Genomic DNA, 20,618 nt, shown 5'->3' on the forward strand with positions numbered 1-20,618 from the left:
CTGACAGTTAAAGAGCTGAGCACTAACCACTGGATTGCGGGGAATTCCCGGCGATCTAGTCTTCTAAAACAAAATCTCAGAAGTGATTACCTACGTCACCCGACCTCCCCACCTTCTGTTATTTTATTCAAGGAAGCTGGTCAGTAAACCCAGCCCACACACAAGGTGAGAGGATTATAAAGAACAAGACAGGAAAGCCAAGCGGAGAGACACGGTAGAGTTTTCTACCAGAGTGAAAAGAATAGTAACAGAGCGCCCAGCAGTGTCACTTCACATTAGGGAGGTAGCTGGGACCAACTCAGAAGAAGCAGCAGCTGACACTTCACGTTCAGAACTACGACTAGGGCCTGTCTTCTCCCCAAGCCTCGGACGTGCTAGGGCATGGGTAAATGAGTACGCAGGATGGAAAGAAGAGGTCCACCCAGCAGGGACCACCGCCCTGCGCAGAACGAGTCCCACTCCGGCGGGAGCTCGGCCCGCGGGGACGCGCGGGGCGGGGAGAGGTCGGCGCGCCCCGGGGAAGTCGTATCCTCGGGGTCGTCCTGGCTGTCACCGCCGGGAACCGCCCCGTGCCGGCGGCCGCCCAAGCCCCGTGGGCACCTCGGCCCTCCAGACGCAGTCATGCTCCCTAATCACTCAGAAACGGAAAGAACTTTCTAGAGCCACAGAGAACCTTTAATCATGTTTCGCCACCATTCCGATCTAAAAAGAAAATATGAATACGGCGGTTTAATTCTAAGGTCTCTTTAAACATTCTGTCACTCCTTGAATCATTTTCGGCAGAACCGTCAACGCCCCTGTCAGGGCTTCATTTCCACAAGCACTTCGTGTACCTCAACACAGATGCCACCCTCTCCCCGACAGAGGACAGCCCTCTGGGCGGCGCTAGCGCACGGCGCTCGCGCACCTGCTCCAACACACGCCTGTGACGTTAGCCCCGGCGGCAGCTCCAGGAGGACGAGCTCCCTCACAGAGCATTTTCGCCTCACGCTCTTGCTCTTTCACGGTGACTGACTCAAGTCTGTTCCATGATCATAGCCTTCAACCTTCCCGTCAGAGTTAGCAGCTGCGTCTCAGGAAGCCGGAAGCCCCAGGACGGGTCCGCGGTGACGCAGCGGAAGCCGCGGAGAGGGAGCCTGGGGCCGGAAGCCGCGGGGCGGGCGGTGGCGCTCCCGGAAGTGGCGCGGACGTCGCGTGCGTCTGAGCGGTGCGTCGGGCTGCAGGAGAAGATGGCGGTCTCCACAGGTCGGTTCCTTGCCGGGCTACTTGCATTTTCACCCCGACCCGCGCGGCGCCTCATCTTGCAGCTGGCGGCCAGCCTGGCGGTGTGAGGGAAGCCACAGTACGGCCCCTCGACCGCCAGACTTCCTGCGGAGCGCAGGCGGAGCAGGGAGGGTCCTGGCGACCGTCGGGGCGGCGGTCGTGCCCCGCGTCGGCTGCGCGCCGGGGGGCTGGGCTGGGCCGGGCTCGCCGGGGGTCCGGCAGGCGGTGCAGGGTCCGACTGGCGGGGTTCCGCGGGTGATGCGGGAGCGAGGAGAGGAGTCTGGGTCGGCCCTCTGTCCACCTCCGCGCGCGATGGCCCGTGTGGGGGTCGTGGATGGAGCCAGTCGGATCCTACGGCTCGTCCTGACGTGGGCGGAGGGCCCATTCTTACCTGACTGAATGCGTGTTGTCTGTCTTTCCTGGGAGTGGAAAACTGCGGTGCCGACTGAGTAAAAGCAACGAGCAAGGTGAACGCTCATTGAAGAAAAAGCGACTTCTTAGATTAGCTTTTCAACTCCTCTCTCCTATTGAATACAATTTTGGTTTTCTGTAAGCACAGATTTTGAAATTAGATGTTAGCACTGAGGTTTTAGAAATTTGACTATTTAGAAATGTTAAAAACATTGAAAACTGTATCACCTAAAACGTTAGTACGTGTGGTCTTTCGTTTTTCTGATCGTTACTGAAACCAGACTAGAGAACAGTGTAGTTTTGTATTTCTTGCCATCATTGCATGAATTTTCGTTAAGTGGAATATTTTATTGTATGTTGCGATTGGTACTTTCAAAGTAGTACCTTTCTAGCTACCTTTTAATGGAAAATTGCGTCTTTTGTGTCTCTGTTCCGTGTAGGTGTCAGGATAAGCTGTTTAACGATTTTAGCATTGCGGAACGATTTCACGCTTAGGGTCAGAGCTAAGAGGTAAAGCATAGGTGATTAAAAAGTGACGTTTTAGTGTTGAGACTCTGCTGTTGTCCTTGCTGTTTGAAATTGAGTGTGCTCATGAATGGGGCCATGTCTTTTTTAAGACTTGTGCATCCTGTCTTTAGGTTCTTGAAAAAATTAGTAATAAAATGGTGTATTTTAACTTGATAGTTTTCATTTTGTAGATTTCATTTTTTAAACAGTTTTTCTCCCCTCTACCATTGTATATATGAAAGAGTGTGGAAATATTTTTAAAAAACCAGTGGTTAGGTTATATTAATGGCAGATACTTCTTGGTAACAACATTTAAATTATTTTTGGAAGTTGAATATGAATTATAAAGAAGTTGCTGAGAGATTATTAGCATATTTTGTTGTACATCTGAAGCTTGAGTTTTCTAGTTTATATTTCAGCATTTCAGTTGTTACATTTAAACTGATTTTATGTTTATGAGTTTTGAAATCTTAGCGTGACTAGGAAGAATAACGTTAGGACAGTTAATTGATTTTTTTTTCTTAAACCCCTGAAACTTGTTTTGACACTGTTGCTGAAAATTGCCTTGGCCAATATCAGATTTATTTCTCTTCTGTGTTTTGTAACATTGACAGTATCATCCAGCATGGGGAGAGAGGAGTGCAGAAGCAGTTTTAGACTATGCTTTGTAAATAACTATTTTTAAATTACATTTTCGCTTAGTTATACTTTTGTATTGCTTGCTTCTTGGTAGCAAGGGAGGGAAACAGTACCTGTTTGTGAAGTAAATATGATAAAGCTTGAAATTTAAAATAGATGAGCTAGATGGATGTGCTGTACGTGTTTTTTAAGCCAAATTAATGTAAAAATAACTGTTTGGCAGGCCAAAAAGAAAACACCCAACGGATTTTTAAAAAATCTTATTTAAAGCATTTTATTTTAACATGCATTATTTAAGTCATAGCTTTTACATTTGCTGTAACTAAAGAAAAATTGGAAAGAATTTTAATTAGACTTGGGGCTTCCCAGGGGGCTCTAGTGGTAGAGAGTCTCTGCTTGCCAATGCAGGAGACATAAGAGACTCAGGTTTGATCCCTGGGTCTGGAAGAATCCCTGGAGGAAGGCATGGCAACCCACTCTAGTATTCTTGCCTGGAGAATTCCATGGACGGAGGAGCCTGACAGGCTACAGTTCATAGGATCACACAGAGTCAGACATGACTGAGGTGACTTAGCACTAATTAGGCTGAGACCTCTAAGCTGTAAAATACTTTGCCATACCACTTGGTTCTCTTGTTTTGCAGTTGAGAAGACTGAGGCCTAAGGAGGTATAAGCTTTTACATAATTGGTTAGCAGTAGAGTCCAAATCAGAATTCAGGTGTCTTACTCAGTCTGGAATTGTGAATTTGGAATAATTGTGAAATGAGGAATCTTACTTCCTTTGAGACTTGAGAGTGGCTTTCATACTTCTCTCTGCAGGTTCCTTGTCTCAGACTGTCAAGTGCTTCTCATGGATGGAAGTAGGACTGTGGTGGAGACTTCACTGGCTAGGTTTCCCTTTCCCAAGAGACAGTCACCTCTGGGAATCAAGATAATTTCATAGGGCACAACTTAAGAAACATGACTCTATAGAATAGAAATTTGTCAGTATATTTAGTATGTGTGATTCAGAAGTTTAATCACAAGGAGGCAACTCTACTACCTGCTTTGTTGTCTGTGAATTGAGTAAGCTGTGTGGTGCACCATCACCTGCAGACTGAGAGAGGTGACGTGTGGCTGCTGGTCGGGATTGCTCGGCTGTTACTCACATAGTGGCTTGTGGACAGGAGAGTGGCAGCCGTGTGTGCTCTGCCTTACTCACGGTGTGTGTGCCCTGCAGACTGGAGTCCGAGCTCTCTTGTTGGTCTTGTGGACAGGAGAGTGGCAGCCGTGTGTACTCAGCCTTACTTATGGTGTGTGTGCCCTGGAGGCTGGAGTCTGAACCCTCTTGTTGGAGATTGGCGTTTAAATCATGGTAAATGAAAGTCACACATATGGAAACCATGAAAAGCAGAGATTGCCCATATGTGGAGACATCCATTTAGCAAGTATTTGGGGAGCTTTTTGACACAAAGCTTCAAAATTGATAGAATAAATGGAATGAAACCCAGCGTCTAAAAGTTTGTTTTAAAAGTAGTTGACTGAAAAGAGCCAATATATTTATAAGATCTTTGAGATACTGTAAGATGGCACTGCAAGACTGGATTCGGGAGTGTGTTCTTGTTTACAAGGTCTCTGCTGACTTGTGTTAAAGTGGACATTATTTTCAGTTTCAGTTGTAACTCAGCAAAATTTCAAACCACAGAAGGGGAAAAATTCTTAGGGCTTTGTATAGGTGCTTACATACATTGGAATAGTAGTTCTCATAGAAAGTACATTATGAATCATCTAGGCTCTAGCCAAGTTCATTTTATAGATGAGCAGTGAATATATAGATATAAAATGAGTTTTCCAAGATTATTTAACTCGGTTTTGATTCCAGACTGGTTTCTTGATTTCAGCTTCTTTGATGCTGCTTCTGTATCACATTGTATTCTGTAAACTTTTGGTTGCTGCATATAAATGAAATCATACAGCATCTGTCTTTTTCTGTGTGACTTATTTCACTTCAGTCAGTTCAGTTGGTCAGTCATGTTTGACTCTTTGCGACCCCGTGGACTGCAGCACACCAGGCTTCCCTATCCATCACCAGCTCTTGGAGCTTGCTCAAACTCATGTCCATCGAGCCACTGATGCCATCCAACTGTATCATCCTCTGTTGTCCCCTTCTCCTGCCTTCAATCTTTCCCAGCATCAGGGACTTTTCCAATGAGTCAGTTCTTCGCATCAGGTGACCAAAGATTGGAGCTTCATCTTCAGCATCAGTCCTTCCAATGAATATTCAGGACTGATTTCCTTTAGGATTGACTGGTTTGATCTCCTTACAGTCCAACGGACTCTGAAGAGTTTTCCCCGACACCACAGTTCAAAAGAATCAATTCTTTGGTGCTCACCTTTCTTTATAGTCTACCTCTCACATCCGTACATGACTACTGGAAAAGCCATAGCTTTGACTAAACAGACCTTTGTCAGCCAAGTAATGTCTCTGCTTTTTAATATGTTGTCTAGACTGGTCATAGCTTTTCTTCCAAAAAGCAAGTGTCTTTTAACTTCATGGCTGCAGTCACCATCTGCAGTGATTTTGGAGCCCAAGAAAATAAAGTCTCTCACTGTTTTCCACTAGTTCCCCATCTATTTGCCATGAAGTGATGGGACCAGACGCCATGTCCTTCTTTTTCTGAATGTTGAATTTTAAGCCAACTTTTCACTCTCCTCTTTTCACTTTCATCAAGGGGTTCTTTAGTTCTTCTTCGCTTTCTGCCATAAGGGTGGTATCATCTGCATATCTTAGGTTATTGATATTTCTCCTGGCAATCTTGATTCCAGCTTTTGCTTCATCCAGCTCAGCGTTTCACATTATGTACTCTGCATTTAAGTTAAATAAGCAGAGTGACAACATACAGCCTTAACATACTCCTTTCCCAATTTGGAACCAGTGTGTTGTTCCTGGTTCTAACTATACTGTTGAAGCCTCTCTTGGAGAAGCTTATTTCACATAGCATAATACTGTCTAGGTCCATCCATGTTGCAATGGCAAGATTCCATTCTTTTTTATGGCTGAGTAGTGTTGCAGTGTATGTGCGTGCCTGCCACAGTTTCTTCAGTCATTCCTGTATTGATGGGAACTTAGGTTGCTTCCACATCTTGGCTATTGTACATCATGCTGCAGTGAACATAAGGGTGTGTGTATCTTTTTAAAATAGTGTTTTTGTTCTCTTTCCTTAAATACCCAGGAGTAGAATTGCTAAATTGTATGATAGTTCTATTTTTAATTTTTTGAGGAAGCTCTATACTGTTTTACATGGTGGCGGAACCAATTTACATTCCTATGAGCAGTGCACATGGGTTCCCTTTTCTCCACTTGTGATGACAGCCATTCTGACAGGTGTGAGGTGGTATCATTTTGGTTTTTATTTGCATTTCCCAGATGACTAGTGACGTTGAGCATCATCTTTTCATGTGTTTGTTGGCCATCTGTGTGTCATCTTTGGGAAAGTGTCCTATTCAAATCCTCTCCCCACTTTTTTAAATTGGATTTTTTTTGTTTGTTTTTAGTGTTGAATGGTATGAGTTCTTTGTGTATTTTGGGTATTAACTGCTTGTCAGATCCAGCGTTTGCAAATGTCTTCCATTCCATAGGCTTCCTTTTTGTTTAGTTGATAGTTTCCTTTGCTGTGCAGAAACTTAGTTGATGTAGTCTCGTTTTGTTTATTTTTGCTTTTTTTCCCCCTTGCCGAGGAGACAGATCGAGAAAATTATTGCTAAGACTGATGTCAGAGAGCGTACTGCCTGTGTCTTCTAGGAGTTTTAAGGCATCAGGTCTTAGGTTTAAGTCTTTGAATCAGTTTTGAGTGTATTTCTGTAGATGGTGTAAAGGAAGAGTCTAGTATGATTCATGGCCGTATTGCTGTCCAGTTCTCCAGCACCATTTATTGAAGTCACTGTCTTTGCTCCTTTGTATATTCTTATCTCCGTTGTAGATTAATTGCTCATGTAAGTGTCGGCTCATTTCTGGTTTACCCATGTTTAAAAATTGTGTTAATTGTCTTTTTATTGTTGAGTAGTAAGAATTTCTTTATATATTCTGGATACAGGTTTGTTAGAAATGTGTTTGCATTTTCTTTTACCTTCTTGATGGCGTCCTTTGAAACCCCAGAGGTGTACATTTTGATGAAGTCCAATTTATTTTTTTCTACTTTATTAAGATGGGAAGTCTGGCTTTTGATATGTGCTTCATTGTCTGACTCTTTGTTTTAAAAACATGATGTTGATATATGTGAGTTCTCAGTGATGGTCTGGTTGTGATTACTGTACATGATTACCATCTGACAGAGGGCAGAAGTCTAAACCCTGCCTTGCCAGGTGTGAGGTTTAAGGTTACATTAACAGAGAAGTATAGCCAGGTAACAGGCATGCTCCAAGCAGTTTATTCTTGGTGAGTATATAATCATGCAAAGATTTTTTTCAACCTAGTGACTGGAATGCTGTTGAAAAGGACCAACAATGCATAGTTTGGTTTACTGTTTGTTTTTCATGGTAGTATCACCTGCTCCCTCAATTATCAGTTATGGTTGACTAACCAGTATTGATATAAGTGGTTGTTTCCTGAGAGGATATACTTAAATTATTGAAAAGTTTTTAATTTTCTGAAGTGTTTACCTACCAGCAGTGACTTGGCAGGATCTCGCCTTTGTTTCTAGCTGCAGCTCCCAGGAGTCCCAGGTGAGCAGGTGTGCTCCTGGAAGTGGTCGCTGTCAGGGGAGAGTGTGCCAGCTCTCGCTCCACTTAGAAGTCCCTGCTAGCAAGGGACCAGAGGTGGCCCGACCGCCCTCCACCCTGTTTCTTCTGAGGGAGGCATTCCTCCTGAGCGCTGAAGTAGACAGTGCTGGCAGCTCTCCTGGAGAACATTGAGTCACTCTGTTCTCACTGGCTTGTCTGTCCCACGGAGATACCAGCAGTGTGTTTGAGCAAATCTTTTGGGACAGCTACTGCATTTGAATGCGTCTGCTTCCGTGGTTGTCCTCACTTGCCTTCTCTGCCAAGATGCCAGGCAAAGGAGTCTGTGTCCTCCATCAGCAACACTTCTTACAGGACAGGCCCTTAAGTGTGGACAGAGAGGTTGACAGTAAGCATCTGCCGGAAACGCACCCTGGGTTTATTGAGTGCCTCTGGTACTCTCAGCATCACTTACGGTCCAGTTTCTATGTAAGTGATTTATTTAATCATGAGAAGACAGATGGCTCAAATAGCTTTCCCCCTTGGTGTATTATAATGATTTACTCATAAATTTTGTTTTGAGCTTACTTTTCTGAAGTGAAACAGTACAAAGGATATTTTGTGTTCGGATGCATTCATTAAATAAACACACGAAGCTGCTTGTTTTCTTCCTTCCCTGAGTTAGTGTATCGCAAGCGGGATTACAAAGAGTTCCAGAATTTGGGGACTGGCTGGGGGCAGAGTGGTTTTGGCTGTAACTTAGAGCACCAGTAGCGTGATTTACCCCCTGCTGTATGTAGTGCAGCCTCCATACCTTGGTTTAGGTACTTCACAAACCTTGTAACGCAGAGGTCTGTCTTCCTGGTGTTTGAAGGTAAATTCAGATGCTTCACAGGTACACCGTTGAGTTGAAAATTTTTCAGGTTTATTTTTTATTTACTATAGTTCATCAAGTCTAAGACAAATTTTAATATCTTAAATGGATATATGGCTTCAGACAGGGATTTATTGTTATGATTTGGGGGTTGACTGACTGAACCTGGTTGTCTCCCTTCACTTGACGACGGGCTCGGCCTTTTGCCCAGGGCCTTGTTTCTTGTCCGTGTGGTCAGTCTAGGTGTCTTGTTTGGACTTACTTGCATTCCAGTAGTGTCTGGGAGTCAGAACTTAGATGGTAGTTGGCTTCCAGGAGACCAAACAGAAGGTATTGGGGCTCTAACAAGGCTGGTCCCAGAAGCGCACCAGTGTCACATTCTACCAGAACAAGTGGCAAAAGCAGCCCAGATTCAGGGGAGGCCGGAAGGGGCACAGCCTGGAGCCCGGAGAAGCGCTGACTCTCTGCTCTGGAAGCTGTCTGCCTCCTTGTGCTTTGTTCTTGGGGGCGAATTTCACTCAGTGGGATTTTAAGTCAGTGCATATGAATATTTAAAAATTCTTGTGATGTTTTGTCAGTTTACCTCTTCAGCAAGGTGTTTTCAGTTTTCAGTGATGTGTTGAGGTGGATAGAGTTTTTCCGCTGTTTTGCTGTCATTGTGTTTACATGGTGTTAATTTTATTTTTTGATGGGAGTTTAATAATTTTTTTTATCTGCATATTTTTCTTGTTCAATTATTTGTGTTTCACATCTGTGAAGTATATTATCCATGTACTACTTAAGTGAGACTGGTTATTTATATAGGGTTTTAGTTGTTTAAAAATCAGCTTTAAATTTTTCCCTGATAGTTCAGTTGGTAAGGAATCTGCCTGCAATGCAAGAGACCCCGGTTCACTTCCTGGGTCGGGACGATCCACTGGAGAAGGGATAGGCTACCCACTCCAGGATTCTTGGGCTTCCCTTGTGGCTCAGCTGGTAAAAAGTTTGCAGTGCGAGAGGCCTGGGTTTGTTCAGTCCCTGTGTTGGGAAGATCCCCTGGAGAAGGGAAAGGCTACCCACTCCAGTATTCTGGCCTGGAGAATTCCATAAACTGTATAGTCTATGGGGTCGCAAAGAGTCGGACACAACTGAGCGACTTTCACTTTTTAAAATTTTTGCACCTTATATTTATTACTTTTCCCCCTTTGCTTTTTTTTTTTTTTTTTAAAAAAAAGGGGTCATATCTCTTGTTCTGAAACTCCTCCAAATGGAATTCAAGGGTCCTAAACCTGGGAGGAGCTTTGGGAATACTGTGGTTCTGCAGGGATTCTGAACCCGAGGATGGAGGTGTGGGGGGCAGAGACCGGGGACATGAATTCTCCTTTCTGCGCAATCCAGTGGACTTCCTCCTGAAGGAGGCTTACATATGTTGGTCCTTGAGCTGGGGTGGAGTTGGCAGAAGGTTGCATGTCGTCGCCCGTGAGTTTTAGCTCCGTATTTGACATCGCAGTATGCAGCTGTCTGCTTTTGTGGTAGAGCAGAACCACTGCTTTACGGAACCCTCCCTTTGGCCTTGGTTATCTCGGTGCTTCTCCTGCGCCTTGTTTTCCGTGTCCTGCTGCCCTCATACGCTCTGTGCGCCGTGAGGGCAGGGCCGTCAGTGTGAGATCCCACTGGCCTAGCGCAGTCCCTAGCTGGTACTTGATGTTTAGTTTTGGTTGTCAGATTACAAAATCACAGAATTACAATAAAATGTACCACATTTTCCTTAGTGGAGGCATGTGGTGTTTTTTCCCTGATTCCTCTTTCATCACAGCTGATACTGTCCCCCCAACCCCTTCTCCCTGTCCTTAAAGTCTGGGCTTCAGCCCCTCCCTGGGTCCTTGTCACCACAGGTTAAGTCTGAATTTGCAAGCACACCTGTCCCTCTTTGCTCATTTATCTGCAACTGCTGTCCCCAAACATTTCCTGCAGTTCCCTCTCTCCTTTTTTGGATACTGTTTCTCCTTTTCTGTGTAGACAACAGATTTAAAACACAAGAAGATGCATGAATACACGTGTACCCACCCCCAGCTCTCCCAAATGGTAATAAATTTTTCTTGCTTCAGGTTGTTTTTGTTTTTTGAAGAAACAAGACATTACCTGCACCCTTCCAAGTACTAGGCCACTTCTTCTTTGCCCAGAGGTGGTCAGTATTCTGATTTTGGAGTCTGTTCCACAAGTATTTTTGTACTCTTGCTATATATGTACGTACTCAGAACAGTATAAAGGTCTGTTGATAGATAGCTTTTTTGTTTATTTCTCTTTGCGATTATGGTAAAGTGTATTTACTATACAGTGTACTGTCTTAACTGCCTCTGTACCTTTCAGCAATATTACATACTCACTTTGTTGTGCAGCCATAAAACTGAAATTGTGCACTCATTAAACAATGTGTTTTAAAATTTTAGCATTAATTGATGCTTGTAGCTCTTATTCTTTCATTTTAATTGCAGCAGCATTGTGTCATGTCTTATGCCATGTTATGTCTGGGTTGTTTCTAAATTGTCACGGTTAGAAATCACAGTGCGTGAGTGTTCCTGCCTTTCTGTAGCCCGGGGCCAGCATCTCTGTAAATATTGACAGTTTCCTCCCGACGTAGTTGTGCAGTTTATTCCAGCTTCAGCAGTGGAAGAGCCTTCATCTCCATATCTTTGTCAAACCAGGTGTTGCCAGACTTAACATTTTTCAGTCTGGTGGATGGTCTTTAGGGTTTAATTCTTGTTTTCCCAGGCAGCGAGAGTCGTGGCTGAGGTTGGCCTTTGGAACTCATATCATGTATATGGGCCTTTTTGTTTTTTTCCTTTAATGAAAATCTCAGACTAAGGGCTTAAAATATTTAAAATTGTTAAATAATAACAGTAACACCACCACGCACACATAGACACGCAGAATAAAGGCAAGTAGAACTAACAGGAAAAGGCTCAAAGATGGCCAGCGATCGAGGGCAGCTTTTGCACGCGCTGCAGCTTTCATAGCCCCACAGCGCCACCTTGTGGTGTGTTCTCTTTGCAGACATTGGTGGGGGTGACATGAGGCCGAAGTACTCCAGGCCTCTGCCTGAAAATAGAGCTTTCTGATATTTGTTTGAATCTTATACTTAAAAAAAACAGAACAATCTTAGCTGCTGTAACCCTTTAAATGTTAACATTGCGGGTAATCTTAGAACTGTTTTCCTAGAATGCTGCTTTGAGAAATGGTGAGAAGTTTAGCAGTCACTAGGTTTATTGCTTTTATGGCACTTACATAAAAAGAAACATTATTTTTATATTTTTTACTTTGTAGTTTTGGATGCTTATAAAGCTCTCCTGACTGAATTGTTTTTGAAAAGGAGGAAAGGAAATTACACACAAATTTAGAATTTTTCTTGGGGAATGATTTCATAGATGGTGAGGGTGATCAGGCTCCTTTAATATTCTTTTAAAAAGCAGATCAGGAGCAACAAGATGGTGGAGATTCTGACAGTGGCTGTTGTTCCAGGGTATGTGCACAGTGTATGTGCATAGAAACTCTCAGCTCAGGGACTTCTTCTGGGTCAGTCTTCAGGAGTGCAGAGAGCTTGAATTTTCACAAAACGTAGGTCAAGATGAAGGGAAACTTTTTGTAATTTTTCTTAATGTGAGCACTAATGATGAGAGTCATCATTTATCCTGTTTGAGATCATTCACCTTACAGTGACTCTGTCTCTGTGAAGTAGAAACTGTGGTGGTCTCACTTCTATAGATGAGGAAACTGCAGGGGCCCTGCCATAGAGGCGGCAGCACTGGGAACTGGCTGGGGGCGTTCGGAGGCCTGGTCTGTGCCCGTGGTGCTGCCTGGAGAACTTAACGCTTAAGAGGGACTTTGGTTTGGAAACTGGGCTTTAATACTGGGTCTGACATGACTTAGTACAACAACAGCTGCTACCACTTAAAACTGTGTGACCTTGAGTAGGTCCCTTAACTCCTTCCAACTGTAGTTTCCACAGCTGTAAAATGGGTGCTTTTAGGATCAAATGGGGTAATTCATTTAGTGCAGAGGTACACTAAACAAGTGGTTATTAATAGTTATTATGGTTGTAATAATGCTTACTCTTGTGGTTTATGACATAAAGTTCATGTTTCTGTGGCCCAGAATTTTAAAGCACTTTTTCTGAAGCACAGTGCATAAAGTGGCTGCTGTTTCGAAGTTACGGTACTTACTGGCTTTTCATTATTTGTCTAGAAGGACTACTATGAATTAGTAACTGAAAGATGTTTTAGTTGCTCTGCAGCATGTGGGGTCCTCCTGGACCGGGGATCAAACCTATGTCTCTTGCATTGGCAGGCGGATTCTTTACCACTGAGCCACCAGGGAAGCCCTGAAAGAGGTATTTTAGTTTTAGCAGGAGAGATAAGTTATGCAGAATGACAGCTGCCTTTAAAGAGATGTCACTCTTTTTTCCTGCTTCATAATTGTGTGTGTGTTTTCTTTTGAGAGTGGGAAAGGAGGGAGGGAGGCAGTGCTCCAGAGCCAGTGGAGGGGTCTTGGTTGTTCTCAGGACTTGTGCAGTGGGGCTGGGGAGTGTTTCAGGCTGGATGCTGTTGAGAGCTCGCAAGACCACAGGGTCCATCCTCTGGAGAGGCCAGGCCAGTGATCCTGAGAGAGGCTGTGATAAAGTCACATGCTGTATCGCCAGCCCTGCTGGTTCCAGGGGTTGGAGGTCAGGATGGTGATGGTGGCAAAACTAGGTTCAGTGGAAATGAGGGGGTGGGGACTGTGAAAGGCTGGGGTTCTAGGCAGAGGGGAAGATTTGAGAAATAGAGTGATGAGGTCTAAAGGGTTCAGAAGTGGAGGTGTGAGAAGGGCTGTGAAAGTGTTGCTGGGTTGGGCCAGGGTGGGACAGACTTGTCATGGGAAATTACCCACCAGGAGGCTGGCTCTCCAGCCTCGGACCTGCTCACAGGGGAGGCAGGACATCGTGGTTATTAGGCAGCCAGCAGATTGGGTGAGGACCAAGGGTGGGGTCAGCATTCTAGAAAGTAGTGCCTCTTAGTTCATTTTTACAAATGGAACATAAGTCTCTTTTTTACAGATCACTAGAGAGTATGTGCTAATGCAGTGACACTTTTATGGACTTTCTGGTTGTGCCTGTTTACCTGATGCGTTGTTCTTGGCAGAAATCTCAATTATGGAAAAATAATCACTTGTTATGATTCCCTTATGATTGATTTATGTCACTGTAAAACTGATGGCTTAGGTGTTTATATACATGTTCTGTGCTGCTCTTATGTTTGGAACCATGCTGTCTTTAGCTTTTTTATTTTGAAGAGTTATTATTAGATTCAGCATTTCCTGGGACAGAACACTTTTTAAAGAGCATTTTGTCTTTTTGGTAAATAATTTTTAACAGTTAATTTGGGAAAAGCCGAATTTGATTGTGTGTAGCCCTTATAATTATGAGCTACTTACATTGGCTTCCTTTTGTATAGGTGTTAAAGTTCCTCGTAATTTTCGTTTGTTGGAAGAACTTGAAGAAGGACAGAAAGGAGTGGGCGACGGTACGGTTAGCTGGGGCCTGGAAGATGACGAAGACATGACACTCACAAGGTGGACAGGCATGATCATTGGGCCACCACGGGTCAGTGAACACGTTTATTTCCTATGGATGTTTATTGTAACTTTAGAGTATGCATTTCATTTTATGTTATTGATATTAAAGTAAAAAGGTAACTGTAACTGAAACAGTTCCTCACTTTTTACTTATTTTTTGTACATTTGTTGATGCTGGATTTTCTGGAGGAGTTGGGGGGAAGACTGGTCTGATCATTGCTCTCAAAGTGTTTGCAGTTCAGTAGGGGAGAAGGCATGAACGCCGACGACAAACTGAATGTGGCAGAGCGAGTTCACTGTGGGACTGTAGAATATGTCTCTTCTAGCTGGAATGATTGAGGAAGGCTGGACAGTGGAGGAAGTTGCCTTTGGAGTACCTAAAGGACTGACTGGTAGGATTTCAGAAGGTGATGATGGGGATGGAGAGCATTCGAGATAGAGAGGAGAAAAGGTGAGGCACGGAGTGGAGGGGTGTTTGGGAAGAGCCAACAGTGTGCTGTCATGTAACATGCTGCTAACCAGCCGTGTGTATCAACAGGGTTCCTAAACTGGTTTGTGTTGAGTGCACATTGCTGTTAGCCAGTGACAGTAGATTGGCCTTGGAAATGTTCTGGCTTCGACGTCTTCACCTGTAAAATATGTCGGAAAGGCTGATTCTTGCATGTTTCCTAGTGTTGTTGGCCAGAGACCTATTGTTTTATTTTTAGGTCTTTCTCAAGTTCATGACTTTTTATTTTAACTCAAAATTTTTTTAAATTGGGAATTTTTTTTGTACCTTGCATTCCTCACTCAAAGGCCCCATTTGCTGTATGCCCTGCAGCAAGTCTTTTAAATACATTTTGTATGACCTTTGACTTTGTTAGAAAGAACGCAAATTCGAAGTTTCTTTTTAGTCTTTGGTTTTGTGTACTGTTTGCTACCTGTAATGGGACTATTTCAACTGTTTTGCTGTCGGGTAGAATTTAGATTTTTTGATTTTTATAAAACAAAAATGGTCAGGTAATTAGCATTGATAACTTCAGACAGATGTTTGTTTACCATTTTCTGGTATTCCTTTGTAGAATTCGTGCGTTCTCCTTAAGTGCACTAACAAGTTCCCTCTTCCACTGCTTTGATTTTTCCATTAGACATGTAAGGAAGGAAATAAAATGCTGGTGTTTAAAATTCTTGTTTTATAACTCAGTATTTGTAATGAAAACCTTGATTTTTCACTACCTGTGAACAGTATCAGCATGGTCTGTTTGGTAAAAGTAAGTGCTTATAACTTTTGAGGATTCTTACTAATGAATAACTTAAAGATTGGACAGTCAGAACTGAGTGGAGTATGCTTTCAGAATTACCTAGATTTTTTTCTTGTTTAAGTATTTGTTTTTGGCTGTGCTGGATCTTCACAGCTGCCTTGGCTTTTCTCGCTGTGGTGCTCGGGCTTCTCCTTGCCGTGACTTCTCTTGTTGTGGAACACGGCTCTAGGGCTTGCAGCACGTAGGCTCCAGAGTTGCGCACGCGGACTTAATTGCTCTGTGGCATGTGGGATCTTCCCGTATCAGGGCTCGAACCCACGTCTTCTGCATTGGCAGGGAGATTGTTTACCACTGAGCCAGCAGGAAGTCCTGAAATTACTTAGATGTGGTTTTTCTCCCATTTGTTCCTCTGAGGGAACTCGAAGAGTGTTGGAGTTTGTGTAAAGTAAGACCCTCAGCCCCATAACCTAGTTTGCAGATACCTCTCCATCCGCAGGACCCGCGCACTAGCTGTTCCCTGGTGTCACTGCACCACAGGACGACTGTGTCCGGTTGTGCCCACTGGGGGCCTGGCTGTTGTCAGGTAACATGGGGGTGGGCCAGCTGGCAGCGTTCCAGAGACAGGTGTGCCTCCTGCTGCTTTCTGTGGTGGTCCACTTGGAGCCCCTTCCCCTTCTTGTGGTACAGGAGGGCCCAGCCTGAGTGGATCCTGTCCTCCAGCCAGGCTTCAGCCCCCTCGCTGAGCTGGGGGGCTGGGGGAGGGTTGTGGTCCCAGCATTCGTTCAACTGCCTTTTAATTAAACTTGCAGGAGCTGGCATCTCATCTTGGTTGGTTTTTCTTTTCAGGGTACCAGATTTAGAATAGTTTTGTCCCAGCTTTAGGGTAATGTGAAAATTGCTACCTTAACATTCTGTTGCTTGGTTAGTTGTTTCTTGTTTTTATGTTGTTAAGATCCCTGCTTGCTTTATATTATGCCAGTATTTATTTGGATTTATATAATTAGCAGTTTTGTTTTTCCATGTTTGTTAAATTTTTAGCATTAGAGATTTAGTAACTTTTCCAAGTTTACTTTTATGTAAGTGAAGTGCCGTAGCATTTAGTGAAATGCATAGGTCTTACCATAACTTTGAACAGGTGTATCTTATTACCTGCACCTGTGTCGAGATACAGAGCATTTCTGTCACCCTAGAGAGTCCCTTGCCCCTTCCTGACCCCAGAGCTGACCCAGTCACTGCTTCCTACGCCCTAGAGTCCTGCCCGTCACAGAACTTGGTGCGAGTGGAATCATGTAGCGTGTGTACCGAGAGGCCTGCTCCTTTTGACTGGTGCCGCTCCTCAGGTTCACCCACGTCGTTTCATCCACGCGCTTCGTGGTGGTTTGTTTCTTTTTATTGTGGTGGGGATACGCCACAGTGTTTGTCACTTCCCCGATCATGGTTTTCTCTGGTTACTGCGAATAAAGCTGCTGTGATTACAGGTCATCTTGTGAACGTAGGTTTGTTTCCATTTCTCTTGGATCAGAAATGCCTAGGGATGGAGTTGCTGCATAGTAGGGGAGTTAGGGGAGTTGAATGTGTAGTGAAATGTGTAGGAAAAAATGCCTTATTTTTTCCACAATAGTTATACCATTCCCTATTCCTAGCAAAGTATGAGAATTCTGATTGTTTCCATGTACTTTGAGTATTTTTAAGAGTAAGATTTTTCAGGGGCTTTTTTTGGTTTTCTTTTTCTTGTAGTTGATTTACAATGTTGTCTTAGTTTCAGATGTACGGCACAGTGATTCAGTTTTATCTACCTATGTGTCTATTTTTATTTCAGATTATTTTCCCTTAAAGATTATCACAAAATACTGAGCATAGTTCCCTGTGCTGTATAGTGGGGTCCTTGTTGGTTATCTAATTATTATACTTTTAGTGCAAGTTCTAGAGAGGCTGGTATGCATGTGAGTGGAGAGCAATAGACAGGTGTCTCCTTGACCTTTTTAGTTCTTTTTAAGCCTCTCCGGGTCCTAGGCATCCTGTTAATATATGCTTGCTGTTAAACTTAGATGAGTTTTCTATAGCTGTTTAGTTTTTAAAAATACTGAAACATTTATTAATATATGTACAAGATTGTATACATTTTAAACCATGGTTATTAACACCCGAGATCCACCCCCACTAGGGGGATCTCTTTCTGTGAGAGAGAAAGCTGTGAATCCATTGGGGTGACAGATCCATAGATGGTCAGCTTCTTTTTTCCAGATTTATACAAGAATCAACAGGTATTAAATTTGTCACTTTCATTTATGTTTTTCTTGTTTTAATTGTACACTAACTGCATTTTTGCTAGCCATATAGATCAAATAAATTTGTTGAAAAATAAATTCTTGATCACACACATGGCAACATTAAGTACATTTATCTTGTGCTTTTCCAGTTTATTAGCGCTTGAATATTATTGTTATTATTTCTGCCTTCCAGACAAATTATGAAAACAGAATATATAGCCTGAAAGTAGAATGTGGACCTAAATACCCAGAAGCTCCTCCATCAGTTAGATTTGTAACCAAAATTAATATGAATGGAATAAATAATTCCAGTGGAATGGTAAGTCAAAGTCGTTATTTTATTTTTACACAACCTATAAGTTTATAGTCAGGAGAACATTAAAACAGCAGAGAAGCAAGTGGAAGCTGTTTATTGGGTTGATAACCCTAGTTAGTTGAGTATTTTTATTATGAAAGATTGTTGGATTTTGTCAGAAGCTGTTTTGTGTCTGTGGAGATAGTCATGGGTTTTGCTTTTGTTCTGCTAATATGGTGTGTTATATTGATTTTTGTTTTTTTATTTTTGTTGTTATATTGATTTTTGTTTTTTTGACTTTTGTTGAGCCAACCTTGCACTTCCTGGATAAATTTTACTTGGTTATGGTGCATAATCAAAATATCTGTGTGTTGATCAGGGTCAGCCATAGGTGAGCGTTTATGGCTTTCTCAGGCTTTGAAGCCTGTGTGCAGCCTTGCACACGTGTGTGTCTCCTGGACTCTCAGGTGTGTGTGGGACTTTGTAGACTCCCACACACAGGACATCTCCTCTCCCAGTGTTTCCTGTGAGGTCTTTGGTCCCCTTCCTGCTTGCCTTCTTGCTGCCGCTTCAGGCAGTAGAACTATTAAAACAGTTTTTTCTTTAATTAAAAAAAAAAATGGAAAAAAAATTGTATTTTTTATTGAAGTATAGTTGATTTACAATATTATATTTATTTCAGATGTATAATATAGTGATTCAGTAGTTTTATAAATTATACTCCATTTAAAGTTACCGCAAAATTATGGTTATCTTTCCCTGTGCTATACAACACATCTGTGGTGCCTGTGTATTTTCTACATAGTAGCCTGTGTCTCTGGTGTTACACATTGGACACTGGTTATTTTTGACAGGTACCAGGGTGGAGAGGGGGTGGTCAGGGAATAGGTGGTCCTCAGTGGGTGAGTTTCCAGGGAGCTGCCAGATAGGCCAGGTGATGACAGGTACCTGTGGCTGAGGCTTTGAAGAGCTGTAGCCCCAGCCTGTCTGTCTCCCCCAATGGAAGACGAGTTCAGCACAGTGCAAAGAGCACGCTGGAGTGGGATCTGAAAGCAGAAGTCAGGGTTACCGCTGTCTGCTGATCCCCTGGTGTGAGTAACTGCCCAGGCCTTGGATTGTGGCCCTAAGTACTGTGTGGACCTGTGGTTTTATAATAATGTTTGCTTTTCTGAAAATAGTGCCTGGCTGTTGGGCACTGAAAGGATTTTTAAAGCCCTTCTTATTAAAGTACATCTAGTAAATTGGTGCCCAAATACTTTACACTTCGTAGTTAATTGTACTTTTTCCCCTCCTTTCAGGTGGATGCACGAAGCATACCGGTGTTAGCAAAATGGCAAAATTCATATAGCATTAAAGTTGTACTTCAAGAGCTAAGACGTCTAATGATGTCCAAAGAAAATATGAAGCTTCCACAGCCACCAGAAGGACAAACATACAACAATTAATTTTAGTGGATCTCAAACTTGTCTTAAATCAGCAACCTTCTACTCATGTTAATGTCTTGATTAAATATCACAATGCAAAATACCCACACATTAAAGTAAGATAATTCCAGCTGGTAAACATGACCTGGACATTTGTAAGAATATATTTAATATATGTACACCCATTATGTTTTCAGGTAACAGGAGGAAAATTCAGCAGTCTTTTCTTGTTAAGGCACCACCACTTAAGCACGCACCTGGAGTCCTCACTGGAACTCAGGTTTGCAGGTGAGAGCACGGCAAGAAGTGTCGGCTGGCTGTGCAGGCAGATGTGTTTCTGACGAGAAAGCCAAGAAGGAAACTCGAGTGGCGTGCTCCATCATCTTGCTTAGAGAAAGAGCTTCAGTTGAAATTGTCTAAAGTAGCAGGTACAATGAATATTGTCACAAAGTGTGTTCATTTTTGAAGCGGTATGGGTGCTGACTACTAGTAGTATCAAAAATATGTTCAGGATTGTTTTGATACCTGTATTTATAATAAAAAATGTTGTGGGGAGGTGGATGAATTTCTGTTACAAGCTGTTCCTGTGTGTTCCATGTAACAGATGTGGTAAATATTTGTTTACAGTCTTTGTTGGACAGACCATGCATTTACGTTTAAGTGAAATAAAAAAGGAATTAGGTGTATGGATATGTGATTTGGAGATTAAAATTAGTCTTAAATTGTAAATAAAATGTGGAATGTGTCTTCAGAAACGGTGCCATTTCTGTTATATTGATGTGTGTGTACAGTAACTTGCTGAGATTGCAAAAATTGGAATTCTTGTAGCTGTTCGTCTATACACACCTCTCATTATTTATCCCATATGGTATACTTCTTGCAAATTGGAATTTGTAGAGTATTTCAGAGTACAGATTTCCTAATAGGCTTTAATTTGTTGTTAGGAGGAATAATCCCAGGTATTATGTTTTCAACTTGATTTCACTAGAAATATTATTAAAAGAGATGTTCTAGCAGTTTTTATAAAATTTAGATTACAGATCATCCAAATATACATTCTAGTTTTCTTCATAGTATCTGCCCCCAGTGCTCTTAGTACTGACTGGGATTAATTTTGTCCACTTACTCTTAACTCTGGCAACTGTATAATTCTGAACTGAAAGTTCACTTGTGCTCTGCTTTGACCACAGTGACTTGAGGCTTTGGGTCGCTGTTTTTCATCTCGTGGCACTTGGGTGTACTGCTTTGTTGAAAATCCTTCCTTCTTACGAGTTCTGTTTTCTGAAGAAAATAGACAGGTGGTCATGTAATAAGAACTTATTTCTCAAACAACCCCAACATGTTTTTATCAGGTGCATTCAGAGGTAAAACTCTGAGCCACCTTTTCTTAGCTAGAATACATTAAAGGCA

General features: G+C 42.7%; 1 protein-coding gene across 1 annotated transcript; it reads left to right on the forward strand.

The window, feature by feature from the left end:
* The first annotated feature begins 762 nt into the window (after positions 1-762).
* On the forward strand, positions 763-19,963 carry UBE2V2 (ubiquitin conjugating enzyme E2 V2). The gene is made up of 4 exons (XM_020876132.2): positions 763-1,245; positions 13,858-14,006; positions 17,683-17,808; positions 19,083-19,963. Exons 1-4 carry the CDS (start codon positions 1,029-1,031, stop codon positions 19,227-19,229), a joined length of 639 nt encoding a protein of 212 aa, XP_020731791.2. The 5' UTR covers positions 763-1,028; the 3' UTR covers positions 19,230-19,963.
* Positions 19,964-20,618: the final 655 nt, after the last annotated feature.

Source organism: Odocoileus virginianus, chromosome 15, assembly GCF_023699985.2.
Source record: "Odocoileus virginianus isolate 20LAN1187 ecotype Illinois chromosome 15, Ovbor_1.2, whole genome shotgun sequence".
Classification (NCBI taxonomy): domain Eukaryota; kingdom Metazoa; phylum Chordata; class Mammalia; order Artiodactyla; family Cervidae; genus Odocoileus; species Odocoileus virginianus.